General features: G+C 44.4%; 2 protein-coding genes across 3 annotated transcripts in view; one reads left to right on the top strand and one right to left on the bottom strand.

Annotated features, from left to right (window-relative positions):
• PIGG (phosphatidylinositol glycan anchor biosynthesis class G) overlaps positions 1–14,158 on the top strand; it is a 57,685-nt gene extending 43,527 nt beyond the window's left edge. The window contains exon 13 of one of the 2 annotated variants that reach the window (XM_035005544.1): positions 13,580–14,158. In XM_035005544.1, coding sequence (XP_034861435.1) covers positions 13,580–13,625 — 46 coding nt within the window. In that variant the 3' untranslated portion in view covers positions 13,626–14,158. Of the gene's footprint in view, positions 1–9,653; positions 11,472–13,579 lie in introns of those variants that run through there. The other variant, XM_035005540.1, reaches the window with a different exon arrangement.
• A 168-nt stretch (positions 14,159–14,326) lies between these two features.
• The window catches only part of TMEM271 (transmembrane protein 271), a 2,212-nt gene continuing 934 nt past the window's right edge, over positions 14,327–15,604 (bottom strand). The window contains exon 2 of the mRNA XM_035004370.1: positions 14,327–15,578. Within this exon, the coding sequence (XP_034860261.1) occupies positions 15,240–15,578 (339 nt within the window). The 3' untranslated portion in view covers positions 14,327–15,239. The remainder of the gene's footprint in view (positions 15,579–15,604) is intronic.

Raw genomic sequence — 15,604 nt, 5'->3', positions numbered from 1 at the left:
TGTGAGATTTACACTATTTGAAAATGAAAGTTATTTTAAAAAGGAAAAGAGTAGTTGCAGTGTGGAATCTGAAACCATGTCAGTGCCCTTTGCGTTCTGCTTTATTAAAAGTCACTGCTCTGTACTGCTCCCCAAATGGGTCTGTTACCCAGGTAGGATTCTGTAGCATCATGTGGAAATAACACTTCTCTGCAGATGTTGACACAGTACAGTATTCATTACCAAAAATCACTTGTTACATTGCCAACAGTCTCCTCAGAAAAGTCTTCCAGCATTGGAAGCTCACAGTGGCAGATGCAAGTTCTCCAAAACTCTTTAACTTACATCTTTTAACTTACGTAATGATTTGATATTTGTATGCAAAATGGTCACCACTGTCAATCTAGTTAACATCCATCACCACACATAGTTACAATTTTTTCTTGTGATAACAACTTTTAAGATCTACTCTCTCTGAGATACATAATACAGCATCTTAAACTGTAGTCACCATGCTGCATGTTATACCCCCAGGACTTATTTTATAACAGGAAGTTTATACCTTTTGACCCCCATCACCCATTTCACCCACCCTCCACCCCTGCCTCTCTGGCAACCACCAGGCAGTTTTCTGTATCGATGAGCTTGGTTTTTTGTTTGTTTAGATTCCACATATAAGTGAGATCATACAGTATTTGTCTTTCTCTGTCTGACTTGTTTCACTTAGCATAATGCCCTCAGGATCCATCTATGTTGTCACAAATGGCAAGATTTTCTTCTTTGTGTCTGAGTAATTTGTGTGTGTGTGTGCGTGCGCACGTCTACATCATGTTTTCTTTATCCATTCATCCATCAGTGGACACTTAGTTTGTCTTCATATCTTGGCTATGGTGAATAATGCTGTTATGAATGCAGGAGTGCAGATATCTTTTTGAGTTAGTGTTTTTGTTTCCCTCAGATAAATACCCAGAAGTGCAATTGGTGTATTATATGGTAGTTCTAGTTTTAACTTTTTGAGGAAACTCCATATCATTTCCACAGTGGCCACATCAATTTACATTCCCTCCCAACAGTGCACAAGGGTTCCCTTTCTCCACATCCTCATCAACACCATTGTTATTTCTTGTCATTTTGACAGGAGAGTGTTTCCTAATGTACAAATGTTTAATATTTACAAATATTTAAGTTTTTTGTCACTTTCTAAAATTGTTTTTTCTAGTTACAGTACATCTCCCACTTAATAATCCATTCTGAAAATCCATTGTTTCATGCTAAAACACTAACTGGGGATCTATTTTCCATTAGTTTAAATAGAAAACTATGAGAATGCAATACATGTCATACCCAAGCCCCCAACCAGTTCCCTATAATGTAACTACACATAGCAAAATGTCTACATGTAAGTACCAGGCTATCATGTTAGGGAGCAAAATGCTTAAAACTGGTTCCTGGTCATCAAATAGTTAATATGGTTATTAACTGGTGTCTTTTTTCCTAGCTTTTTAAAATAGAAACTTAGAATCATTTTAAGTCATTTTCCTCTCCAATATAAGCATTTAAAGCTATAAATTTCCTCTTTTATTTTCACTATATTTACAAATTTTCATATGCTGCATTTCTATTATCATTCAGTTTGAAATATTTCCTGCTTCACTTTTATGGCCTAGCAGTTGGCTCGTCTTGATGAACAGTCCATGTGCAATAGGAAAAAAAAAAAAATAGTAGATTCAGCAATTGTTTGACGTGATGTCCTATAACTATTAGGTCAGAGTACTTGTCAGCCAGACCTTCTACATCCTTACCGATTTGTTTTCTATTTACTCTTTCAATTGCCAAGAGGATAGCTAAAATTTCCAGCTGTAATTGTGGGTTTATGTGTTTCTTAAATCTGTTAGTTTGTTCTTCATGTATTTTGCATTTCTATACACTAATAATGAAATAGCAAAAAGGAAAATTAAGAAAACAATTCCATTTCCAATTGCACCAAAAGAGAATAAAATACCTACAAGTAAATTTAACCAGGGAGGTAAAAAACCTGTACTCTAAGAACTGTAAGACATTGATAAAAACAACACAAACAAATGGAAAGATATACCATGCTCATGGATCAAAGTAATATTGTTAAAAATGTCCATATTACCCACCCTCCAATTGTATGGATTTAGTGCAATTCATAACAAAATGCCAATTGTATTTTTCCCAGAACTAGAGCAAATATTCCTCAAATTTGTATAGGACCACAAAAGACCTCAAATAGCCAAAGCAATTTTAAGAAAGAACAAAGCTGGAGTTATCACAATCCCAGATTTCCAGATATATTATGGAGCTATAATAAAAGAGTATGGTACTGGCACAGAAATAGACATAGACCAATGGAACAGGATAGAGAGGCCAGAAATAAAAAGTTTATATGGTCAATTAATCTATCACAAAGGAGGCAAGAATATACAATGGTGAAAAGACATCTATTGTCTCTTCAATAGATGGTGTTGGGAAAACCAGACAGCAACATACACAAGAATGAAACACGACCACTTCCTTACACCGTACACAAAAATAAATCCAAAATGGATTAAAAACCTAAATGTGAGACCAGAGGAGAACATAGGCAATACTTTCTTTATTGGCTGTAGCAGGATTTCTCTGGATATGTCTTCTCAGGCAAAAGAAACAAAAGCAAAACTAAACTATGGGGACTGCACCAAACTAAAAACCTTTTGCACAGTGAAGGAAACCATCAACAAACAAAAGGGCAAGCTACTGAATGGGAGAAGATATTTGCAAATGATACATCTGTTAAGGGATTAATATCCAAAATATATAAAGGACTCCTACTACTCAATACCAAAAACAAAAAGATTTTATTTTATTATTTTTTTAAAGATTTGTTTATTTGAGAGAGAGAGAGAGAGAGAGTGCATGGGGTGGGGGGAGGGGGACAGAGTGCAGATCCTGACACAGGGCTCAATCTCACGACCCTGAGATCACAACCAGAACCGAAACCAAGAGTCGGATGCCTAACCCACTGTCACACAAGCCCCCCCCCCCAAAAAAAAAAAGATTTTAAAATGAGTGGACATTTTTGCAAAGCAGAAACACAGATGGCCAACAGTCACATGAAAAGATGCTCAACTTTGCTAATCACAGGTAAATGCAAATGAAAACCACAATGAGATGTCACCTCACACCAGTCAGAATGGTTAAAAAAGACAAGAAATAGCAAGTGTTGGTGAGGGTGTGGAGAAAAGAGAACTCTCATGCACTATTGTTGGAATTGATAATTGTTGCAACCACTGTGGAAAATATAGAATTTCCTCAAAAAATTAAAAACAAATACCATACGATCCAGGATCCCATTCCTAGGAATTTACCCAAAGAAAACAAGAAACTAATCCAAAAAGTTACATGCACCCCTATGTTTATTTCAGCATTAATTGCAGTAGCCAAGATACGGAAGCAACCTAAATGTCCGTTGATAGATGAATGGATAAAGAAGATATGGTATATATACACATTAGAATATTACTCAGCCATAAAAAAAAATGAAATTCTGTTATTTATGACCTAGAGGGTATTAAGTGAAATATGCTAGCAGAGAAAGACAAGTACCATATGACTTCACTTACATGTGGAATCTAAAAAACAAAATAACAAAAACAGAAACAGACTCATAAATACAGAGAACAAACTGGTTGCCAGGGTGGGATGTGTAGGGACAGGGCAAATAGGCAAAGGAGATTAAGAGTACAAACTCCCAGTTATAAATGAGTCAAGGGGATGAAAAATACAGCATAGGGAATATAGTCCAATAATATTATAATAACCTTGGTGACAGATGGTGACTACACTTACTGTGGTGAGCATTGCGTAATGTGTAGAAGTGTCAAATCACTATGTTGTACATCTGAAGCTAATATAACATTGTATGTCAACTATACTTCAATAATAAAATTTTTAAAAATATTTTAAAACCTGTTATTAGACACGTACATGTACATTGATATTTGTTCTGTCTTCCTGATATATTTACTTTATATCATTGTGAAATCTACTTTATCTCTGGTAATACTCTGTCTTAAAGTCTATTTTATCTGATATTAATACTGCCACTTCAACTTTCTTTTGATTAGTGTTTGCATATAACTTCACCCTTTTGATTACAACCTACTCTGTCTGTATTTAAAGTGTATTAAAGGCTCTTTAACTCAAAACTTAGGTCCTCTTCTTTTACCCAGTCTAACAGTCTCTGCCTTTTAATTGGAATATTTAGTCCACTTACATTTAATGTAATTATTTGTAGTGTTGGATTTAGAGCTGTGACTTCTCTATTTGTTTCACTTTTTGTCACTGTTGTCATTTATTTCTTTTTTGCCTTCTTTAGATTAATTTAGTACTTTTTAGTATTATATTTTATTTTCACCATAGTCTTTTATAAAAAAAAAAAAGGCATCTTTTAGAATAGTTTTAGATACACAGAAAAATTCATTGGGAAGTACAGGGAGTTCTCATATTACAGTCCCCCCACACAGAGCTTCTTTTATTAATGTCTTGCCTAAGTGAGGTACACTTGTTACAATTGGTGAGCCAATGTTGGTACATTATTATTAGCTGAAGTCTATAGTTTACATTAGGGTTCACTCTTTGTCTTGAATATTTTATTAGTTCTGAGAAATGTGTAATGACATGTATCCACCATTATATTATTATATAGAATAATTTTACTGCCCTAAAAAATCCCCTGTGCTCCACAGATTCATCCCTCCCTCCCGCAAACCCTTGGAAACCACTGATCTTTTTACTGTCTCCATAGTTTTTTCTTTTCCAGAATGTCATACAGTTGGAATCATACAGTATATATGTAGCCTTTTTTTTTTAAGATTTTATTTACCTATTTGAGAGAGAGAGCACGAGCAGAGGGAAGGGGCAGAGAGAGAGGGAGAAGCAGGCTCCGTACTGGGAGCCTGATGCGGGGCTCGATTCCAGGATCCTGAGATCATGACCCGAGCCGAAGGCAGATATTTAACCCACTGAGCCACCCAGGCGCCCTATATGTAGCTTTTTCAAACAGACTGGCTTCTTTCACTTAGCAATATACATTTAGTTTCTCTGTATCATCTCATGGTTTAGCTCCTCTCTTTTTTTTTTTTTTTAACAAAGATGATCCATGTGCCAGGAGGATAAGATGACTGCCCGTCTGTTTGCCTGGCATGGTCTTGGTTTGTCTTATTCATTCATTCATTCATTCAGTCAGTCATTCATTTTTGAGAGAGACGGGGAAGAGGCAGAGGGAGAGAGAGAATCTTAAGCAGACTCCACATCCAGCGCAGAGCCCAAGCCCAGTGCAGGGCTCCATCTCACAACCCTGAGATCATGACCTGAGCTGAAATCAAGAGTCGGGTGCTTAACTGACTGAGCCACCCAGATGCCCCTAGCTCATTTATTTTTAGAGAAATATTCCACTGTCTGGAAGTACCACAGTTTACTTATCCACTAACCTATTGAAAGAGCTCTTGGTTGCTTCCAAGTTTTGGCAATTATGAATAAAGCTGCTATAAACATCTGTGACTGGCCAGTGTCACTTAACAAGAATTCAGCCCCACTTCCTGCCCATGAAGACCTTGGGACAGAGTGTGCAGCTACATGCAGGGACCTGAAAGGAGCAAGGGGAGATCCCCAATATTGACTTGCAGAGACCCACAGAGCCCATGTCAGGAGGGGATGAGGACTTGGGAAGGGAGGCCCATATGAAAAGGAAGCCTGGATTACTTGCCATGTTTGAATACATAGACATATACTTTCACTTTTGTCAAAAGTTGGGGATGACTTGGCCACAGGTTCATGGAAAACATCAGTCAGTTGTTAATTTCAAGGAAAACAAGAAAGACACTGTCATCATGGAACATTGTATACTTCACCTGTGGACAATGTCTATGATCTTAATAAAGTAGAATACTAATTTGGCAAAAAAAAAAAAAGGGGGGGGGAGCCAAAACTCTACTGGCGGTGTGGGGACAAAGGGTTGTGTATCGAGTTGGGGGTGTAAGTTCAATAGTAAGAAATCAGTAATCATGCCCAAAATTGAAATAATAAGAATTTCATTGTAAGTCATTGTTTTCTATAAATACAGAGGCATATTACCAAAGAGAGTGGTTGTTCATAGGGGTGGAAATATGGAGTAGGAGAGTGAAAAAATAGTACAACTGACTGAAACTAGATGCATTATTAGCTTGATCTGAAATTGAAATATATGAGTGTAATTGACCACAATACCAGATTAATCTGGAAAAAAATGACCATGATGATGAGACAAAGATGCTGATGGAACTCAGTATCCCTTTATACAAAAATAAAAACAAACAAACAAAAAAAACCTCTTAGCAAACTACAAATAGAAGAAAACACCCTTAATGTATTAAAAGGTATCTACCAAGATCCCTGGTAAGCCCCATACTTAGTGACTTCAGTCCTGTCATCCCCACCTCTACTCAAGTTTGTGTGGGAGATCTTAGAACACTTGGGACAGAAAACATGCAGAGGGCTTGGAGAGCAAGAAGCAAAGCCATCAATAGTCCCAGATGATATTGGAAATAGACAAGTTATTAGAACTGAGAGGAAATGTTCGCAATGTTGCTGGGGACAAGATCTGCATGCCAGGTCAACAATTGTCTTTAAACCAGACAAGTAGAAAATGTAGTTTTCAAACACCATTGACAATAACCACAAAACTTGAAATGCATCTCAGGGAAAATCTGACAAAAGTCATGCAAGGTATTTACAGAGAAAAATATTAAATTGTATTGACAGACATAAAGGAAGACCCAAATAAGTGAAGAAATAGACACAGTTAAAGAAGGATGGACGGGCTCACAATTGTCAGGGTGGCATTCCGCCCAAATTAACATGCAGATCCGACATAGTTTTAGTCCACATCCTGACAAGGCTCTGCGTGCCACGTGACAGTCTCATCTGTGGAAAGGTCCAAGAAGACACTGAACGAGCAAATACAGATGCCTCCCTAACAATAGTGGAAATGCAAGTGAGAACAGCAAGATACCATTTCCCAACAAAAAAGACAAAGCGAGGGTGATGCTGAGAGAGGGGGCCAGGGCGTTTACTGCTCAGGGCCCTGTAACTCTAGGAACCCTGTCTCCACACTGCACGGTGCAGAGTACCCAGCAGCTCCTGGCAGAGCTGAAATGCACATGTCCCACGATCACACCTAGGTGTGGGACCCACAGAAACAAGAGGACAGGTAAAGGATTTCGTTGCTGTGTGGATTATGAAAGTGAAAAAGGAAGTAATCCAGGAGTGTCTCAGTAGAGGAATGCTAAAGAAGCTGCGGTTTATCTACACAACGGAATACAACACGTCAGTTAGAGTAAATACGCCAGGGGTACAGGGAACATCACGAATCAATTTCAAAAATGTAATGCTAAGTGCAAAACAGCATATTGCATGAAGATTAACTATAGTATGATACCATTATATGAAGTTTAAAAACATGCAAAAACAGTACTGTGTAAATGGTGCGTGGACACACACTTTTGTGGTAGAAGCACTAAAATGTTCCTGGGAATGACCAACAGGAGATGAGGGGTGGTCCGAAGGTCAAGGGGGAAGCTCTGGCTGCTCCTGTAGTACCTTATATATTTAAAAATAAAAGAGAAGGGGCACCCAGGTGGCTCAATCTGTTGAGCGTCTGCCTTCAGCTCAGGTCATGATCCCAGGGTCCTGGGATCGAGTCCCACGTCGGGCTTCCTGCTTGGCGGGGAGCCTGCTTCTCCCTCTGCCGTTCCCCTTGCTTGTGTTCCCTCTCTCTCTGACAAATAAATAAAATCTTAAAAAAAATAAATAAACAAAAAGAGAAATATGGACCAAATATGGGGAATAACATTTTAAACTATTAAAATTTTAAAATTTGAGGGTTTTGTTCTGATGGCAATGCAAACTGAATCCAAATGGTGCATATACGTGTGTCATTTCTATGCAATACTTTAACATTTTCCCTTATCAAAATAAAAGAAGCGTGTAAGAGAAGAGGCTATTCTAAGACCAGTAGGCAGCCATTCTACACATGCAGCTATTGAGCATTTGAAATGCAGCTGATCCAAACTAAGATGTGCTCTATGTGCAAAATACAACCAGATTTCCAGACTTAGTGTGAAAAAAAAAACAAAAAACGAAGGTAAAATCTCTTTACCCTCTTGTTCTCCCCAGAACGAGCACAGGCACTTGAATCAGGGCAAGTGGCAGGTTAGGGAGGGTGGGGCACCCTCTGGAATTCGGCATCTGGCCCGGCTGATGGCTGTTGAATGAAACGCCGGATAAGCTGAGTTAGCAGGGTGCTGAGTTGAAGAGCTTGGAGATGGGTGTGTGCAGGGCGTGTGGACAGGATTCCGGGGTGAGTGAGGGGGTGGGGGTGAGGCCACTCAGCCAAGAAGGGAAGATGTCGAATTTGGGGGAAAAGCTGAGTTGAGGGCCCTAAGGGACCCTGAGGGGGGTAGAGAGCCGTAAGCACCCAGAGGTCTGGAAGGACATGTCATGCTACCCACCCCGTATCTGGGTTTACAAAACTCCCACAAATGCTGCTTAGAAACAGACCCTTGGGCCTGCCTTGCAGTTAGAACAAGGCCGAGGTCCCAGGCACCGGGAGAGGCTGAGTTCGGGTGGCAGCTCCCACACCGGCTCCATCCCGGGCAGAACTGAGTTCCCCAAGTCTCAGTTTTCTCACCTATGAAGCCACTGTTCCCAGGGTTAAAGGGGCAGAGAACCTAAAGTGCCCAGCCCATGCTGAGTGCTCCAGACAAGTTAGCCATTAATCAGGTGATGCCCACACCACTGACAAAGATGGTGGTGTGTACTCCAGCTTCCCCGTGGAATCCCAGGGTCTGGGCTGCAGTCTTCAGAAACCCTTGTTGGCTGGGCAAGTGAGGGTGAGGCCTCTGGCAGCTGGCAAGGCCTTCTTCCCACCCCCCACCCCCAGCCTCAGGGATGGATGGGGTTGGCAGAGAGGTAAGGGAGGGCAGTGAGCTCATGGCTGGGGGCGGCTCCACGGTGGAGAACTGAAACAATGCATTTAGGGAAAAATAACCCGAGTTACACCAAAAAGGCAAGAGGGACTCTCATGGGCATGCCCAATGGGTTAAGTGTAGGAATGCAGAGCAGACACTGTCCTGCCGGTGAATTTAGGGGAGATTCCAGCAAAGGTGATGTCCCAGCTGAGCCAGGAAAAGGGAACACAGGGTCAGGGGACGGCACCAGCATTCTCACAGAATGAGAACCCGTGAACCGAGGCTGGAGGTGAGAGAGTAGGCAGAAAGAAAGCTCCTAAGATGAGTAAGACAGAGGCTGACCCAAGGTCCTGCAAATGTCCTGAGGTAGAGAGGCCTAGAAGAATCCCTGTCAGAGGGGGAAGGTCACTTTCAAAATAGCCTGGGGTCCTGAACCCTTTGTCTCCCAGCTGGACTGGCAGCCCCCCCACCTCCCGGGCACTGAGGCCACTCCTGCCCCAACCCTGCATAGAGGGGAGAATGACATATGCCTGTCTGGATTTGCAAAAGAATGCAGTTATTGTGGCTGTTATCTCAAAATATTTGCAAATATAGCACATATAACTTATTTTCAGGAAGTTTTTCCCCTTGGGCAATTAATTTTAATGTTTCGGCTTTTTTTAGAATATTCATCTGGATGATCTATTCAGGTCTGATGAGCGCTCCAACAGCTTCATTCTCGCACAGCATGTCCCAGGCCAGGAGTGCTGGTGCTCTGAGGTCCTCAGCAGCTAGCCCCGCACAGAAAGGCATAAACGTTTCCTGCAGGCAAGAATGAGCAAACCGCAGACCTCAACTGAGCTTTGCACTGAGTTCAGTATTGTCCCCCCCAAAAGTTTGGTCCACCCAGAGCATGGCCTTATTTGCAGATCACACTGGATTACAGTGGGACCTAAATTCAATGAGAATCCAATGAGAATGTCCTTGTAAGCCACAGTGGAGGGCACACGGGGACAGACGGGAAGGCCGCATGAAGACGAGGCAGAGATTGGAACACCAGGAATCGCTAGGAGCCACCAGAAGCCAGGAGAAAGGTCTGGAATCGACTCTTCCTCGGAGCTTCCAGGAGGACCCAACCCTGCTAACATCTTGATCTCAGGCCGCAGACTGTGAGAGAAGGCACCCAGTTTGTGGTGATTTGTGACGGAAGCCATGGGCAACGAATTCGCGCTCCAGGGGCCTGTGGTGGTCCAGGCCCACAGTACCAGCCCCGCACTTTGCTCAAGAGACACACCCTCCTTCCTCTCCCGATCAGCTCATTCTGTTTTCCCTACTGCACACCCAGGATACGATGTTTGCCACACTATTTATTCATAGAGACCTACCAGATAGGAGCCTCTGGGCAGGTTGTCCCCAGCCCCTGGTAGCTCACAGAGAAGGCTGAAGGGTCAGGTTGGGCCAGGTCCACCAGATTTTGCTTCCTTCAGGAAAAGGGCAGTTCTTGAAGAGCAGGTTCTGACTAGGATAGCATGATCTGACCCATGTTCTAGGGAAATGATGCACCGGGAGTTGAGGAGAAAGGGATCAGGCTGGTGGTTTAGGAAAAGGGTAAGGACCACAGTAGGTACTCAAGGCCAAATCTGGGGCCTGGGTGTTGGGGAGAAAGGCAGGTGAGGTGGGGTACCCCTCCAGGTGCCCCCAGCAGAACCAGGGCTGAGGCAATGCGGGGCCAGAGTGGTCTCTGTCCACCCACCTACCTGTTCTGCACATCCCGGGGAGATCTGGCCACGCTCGGCCAGAGTCTTGAGGGTCACGACAAGACCCATGCAGAGACAAGGAGTAAAGGGCTGTTTGTGTGCTTAAAGGAATGTGTTGTGCTTTAACACAGATTTTATTGATCCCAAAGTGACAAGACATTTTATTGACATTCTGTTGATAAATTGCAGATAAAAAGGCAAAACAGAGATCCGGGCTTCTCTAGATGAAACCCCCATGTATAAATAGAGTCCCCTCTAAACATGGAGATTTTAAGACAACTGTTATAAACACAGCTCTGGGAACCACCAGGTTTTCTCCTGCCACCCCAGGAAGTCCTTAGAGAATTCAGATTGGGGACACAATGATTCATGAATACTCTTTTCCTAAGTTCATTTTTTCCCCATTTTGTTGGTGTTCTGCTCCTATCAGTCACTGTGTTAAAGAGTGGCAAATCAAGCACATATTGGATCACCTGGAAAGTCAACCATTTGGCATTAGTCTGCTGCTCTGCCTCATGGAGAAATAGGTACATAGGTATATAAAGTTTATCCATAACTATATGCCAGAATTCACTTTTCCTAAGGTTTCTGTCATTCATTCACTTTCTTTCTTGATGAGAAAGCCATGCTTTGGGGCAATAATAACCTTGAGGGCACCCCAGGACAGCGTGGCATGCAGGCAGCCCTCGCTCAGAGGGGGAGTTGAGCTGAAGGTGACATCAAAGAGGTCAGCACCGACAAGCCGTGGCAGGTGTCTATGCAACACAGACCCACCTAAGCACCTGGGAGCTCAGCCTTCCGCACCCACTGGCACCGATGCCAGGGCAGCTCACGTGTGGCTTGCTGTGCTGTGCTGGCAGCCAGGTGAGGGCCCACCCCCCCTCTCTCCCCCTGATGCAACAGAGTGTGCAGGCCCCCACACAGCTCAGCACCCACCAGCTACCCTCCAGGGCATGCTCCCCACGTGCAAACCCTACAACACTGCAAGGGGTTGGTTGTGCCAGTCTGCAGCCCGGCCTCTCCAACCCAGACAGGCTCTACCTGGAGCCCTGGATGCCACGGGCAGGGCTGCTGGTCTGGCCCTCAGACGCTTCTCATGAGGCAGTGTGTGTCTGCATGTGTGTCTGTGCATGGGTGTGTGCACACGTGTATGTGTGTCCGTGTGCACACATTCATACACGGGCATACACATGCATTTGTGTTTGTGTGCACTTGTGTGTGTGTTCATGCGTGTATGTGTGTATGTGCGTGGTCAAGGTCTCTGCCTGTGCTGTGCCAGGACTAAAATCTTTAAGCACCAGCTGCATGATCTTCATCACAAAGACTATCTGACTGGTTTTTAAAATCAAATGATTGTTTAATTGAATTTCAGTCAAAAATTCAATTGTGTGGTTCAGATTTGTGTTGCCAAGGGCAGAGCACCCCTTCGGACAAAAGAAAGATACCTGAGACCCTGGGAAGGCCTGCTGATCAATCTAGGTAAACGTTTGTGCCTTGTTTGGTGACTACCTCACGTGTTACCTTAAAGTGTTCCCTTAAAGACAAACAACCTTCATGTTAAAAATAATAACTTACAACTCAGCACTAAGCCATGAAACAACTAAAATGTGTTTTGTTTCATTCTGGTACTTGGTCATAATCATGAACTCTGTCTGGCCACCACTAGACCAGCCAGGAGTTCATTATTATTCTGAGAAGCAGAGAAAGACCCATTTTAAGAAAGTTCCAAGGACTGGCATTATTTTCTAAGGAGAATAAGGAATCGATTTTAAAAACCTAAAACTTACAGGAAGTAGAATGGACGTGCATGAGGAGTGCCGCGAGGCAGGTGCCCGTCAAGGCGTGGGAGTGGTCCCCAGGAAGTCAGTCCTAATTCAAAGGAAGCTCAGTAGCTTCATAATTCCCCACTCATGTCCCTGACATCTTTGGAACAATGTAAGTTTAGGGAGACTTGATTTTATTTCCTCTAATAAACTCTAAAAAATAAAATTGATGTCATCCCACATCATTATATCAGCCTCTATAAAGTGGAGTTAACAATATTTGTGGAGTTAGAAACACTCGCACCTTGAAAAATCTCATCTAGTCTATTGGTCACATAGAAGTTCGCCTTCTGTGGGGAAAAGCAGCTGCCGACGCACCCCCAGATGCTCCCTGCTTCCCTGGCCAGATGACCACACAGATGGTGCAATGTTCCGGCTGGCTCCTGCGCTGGCCTCACCCACCTCACCCCCCTCTGCCTTCTGTTCTCTCCCAAGAAATGTCTGAAACTTTAGAGAGGTCACTGGTTTTGATTGCAAATTTGGAAGATTCATAAGGCAGATAACATTTTAAGGTGTACAAATTAGTTTAAGATGGAACACTTCAGAAAATAAGGATACTGGGAGGTCTGACATCTTGTGTCCATGCTGTTTGCTCTGTTGGGGTGGTCCCTGCCCAGGCCTTCCCACCGTGTGCCCGCCCATCCAGGATACACTGGCCTAGCCACCTCTGCTGTGTAAGCTCTGGGGGGTCAGCCTGGCAGCTGTCTACGAGACCTCTGCTCCAGGAGTGGGGAGCATTCCTGCTCAGGAGGCAGGAAACACCTGGCAATTCCTTCTTGATCTGACTTAGGTAGATGGGAAAAAGTATCTCAAAACCCACTTTTGCTGCCAAGTATCGTATTTTCTGCATAAGGTTGATGGTCAGTGGGCTGGTGATGCAGGGGCATGAGAGGGACCAGGCTGTGAGGACCAGCAGTGGGACTAGCTGGGCCCTGCACTCAACCTGACTGAATCCAGAGGCTGAATATGGGCCAATAGAACTGTGGATGAGAACCTACTAAATTGGCTGTGAATCATCCTCTTTCCTCAGGTGGCATCAACATAACAAGGAGGAAACACTGGCCTGTTGCCTCTGATCAGACCCCCATGTTACACAGGAATTGCCCGAGCATCAGCGTGATGGGCTTGTCACCTCCATGGATCAAGTGCTGACGGGTGACAGGTCTCCTCCATTCCTCTGCATGGATGTGGGACCTCCTCTCTCCAGTAGCCTCCGCTGCAGCTGGGCAGCCCAGCCAGGTCCCAGCTGGGATGGGGGCCTTGGTTGTCTAGGTATAGGGAACTCTGGTTTTGTGCAAGATACCTGTGAGCTGAGGAGAAGTCTCACCCCAGAGCCTGGACCTGGAAACTCTGCCTTCATCCCTTAAATCTGGCTACATTCCCACAATTAGAAGTGAACCCTATACACTATAAAGATATTACACACGATTTATTTAGCTTTTCTCACCTGAAGTGTTTTGTGTGGTGCTCACCCCCTGGCAGAGCACTGGGTGGGTCCACACCTCCCCTCGCAGGAGACACACACTCTTCAGGCCAGGGTGGGGCTCTGCTCCAAGCACCTTAAGAATTATCGGCATTCCTGTCTGGCGCCACAATTCCAGCACATACGGTTGAATTACCTTTTCCCCAAGACTCTGAGCCAGGCTGGCTCCCAGCCAGCCCACCAGACTGGATGGAAACACGTTTTGCTGTCACCTAGAATGCATTTCATATCGTGTGTGTAAGTATGCACACATATGTATATCCTAAGGATATAAAAGTATGACCTTCACATCAATTAAGGCTATTTAAGGGGTGTATTTTTAAATGAAATGCTATAATATGCAAAATTACCAGATTAATGAATTAATTAACAGGAAAATAATCTTTGCCAGAAAAACTATGACTGTGATTTTCCAAAATAGGATTGGATTGTTCATATATATTAACCAAAAATAAGCTCAGCTTTGCAGTAGAAACCCCACTGCCAGTTTCCAAAAAAAGAAATGTCTGAAAGTTAGCTTTAGGAAGAGGTTGGATGGAGTCAACCACCTAGCAGAATACAACTGTTCAAATTCAACATTTGACCAACTTCAACCATTTGCCCCAAACTGATTTGTGTGTCGACACCCCCTAACTCCAATTTGATGAATATCTCCAATAACATAGCAATTAATTTAACAAAGGAACTAACCAATTTTAAATTGCAATAAATTTACCAAACATTTTCACTGTTTATGGAGAGCTTTACAGTAAGAAAGTATCAACGAAAGCAGGCACATCCGTGTACAAAGTGTTGCTGTTGGGTGCTTTTCCACTTCTGCCAACCCTAAAGTACCAGCTGCTCTGTCTTTCCGTCCTCTCAGCGAGGGTTCCTCCCGCGAAATCACCCTCGCTCTCCGAACTCTCTCACCCTGGACCGGACTTGCCAAAGAGAAGTGCGATGGGGGCGAGGCAACCCCAAAACATTTATTGTAAACTTTAAAATGGAATCCGGATACGAACAGACACGGAAAAGAAGAGAAACCTCCCAGACACAGAAATGGTAATAGTGAAGGACCAGTCTCGCGGCGAGGAGCCCTCGGCGACGCGAGGCCAGTCCGCCCCTGAAGGTGCAAAGCCACAGCGGCCCAGGTCGTCCCTCGCTGGGTGGCCGGGCCGGGAGGCGCGCGCGGGCCCGAGCGCGGTCCGTCTGGGGTGGGCCCGGGGGCTCAGCAGGCCCGGCTTGGCTCCCACGGGCGCCCCGCCTCGCAGGGCGGCCGGCAGCAGTAGGGGTAGGAGGCGTTGAGGTCGGGATCCGAGGGCGCGTACCCCGGCAGCTCCACCGACGGGTGCCCCCCGCAGCACACCTCCACACCCGCCTCGTCGAACGCGTGGAAGACGCCCACGTTGATGTAGGAGACTGCGTGGTGCGCCGCGAAGCCCGCGCAGTCCCCCGGGGCGGCCAAGTCCGACTCCTCCGGGGACAGGATGGAAGCCTCGCTCGGCCGCGGCTGCAGCCGCCGCCCGCGCCGGCCCCGCCGGCCCCGCCGCGCCCGGGAGGCGGGCGGCTGCGCGCGGAGCCCGGGGCCGCCGC

This window comes from Mirounga leonina, unplaced genomic scaffold, assembly GCF_011800145.1.
Source record: "Mirounga leonina isolate KUSES-001 unplaced genomic scaffold, KU_Mleo_1.0 Mir_129, whole genome shotgun sequence".
Classification (NCBI taxonomy): domain Eukaryota; kingdom Metazoa; phylum Chordata; class Mammalia; order Carnivora; family Phocidae; genus Mirounga; species Mirounga leonina.
Note: the sequence above shows the minus strand (reverse complement) of the source record. Positions and strands in the feature narration are given on the sequence as shown.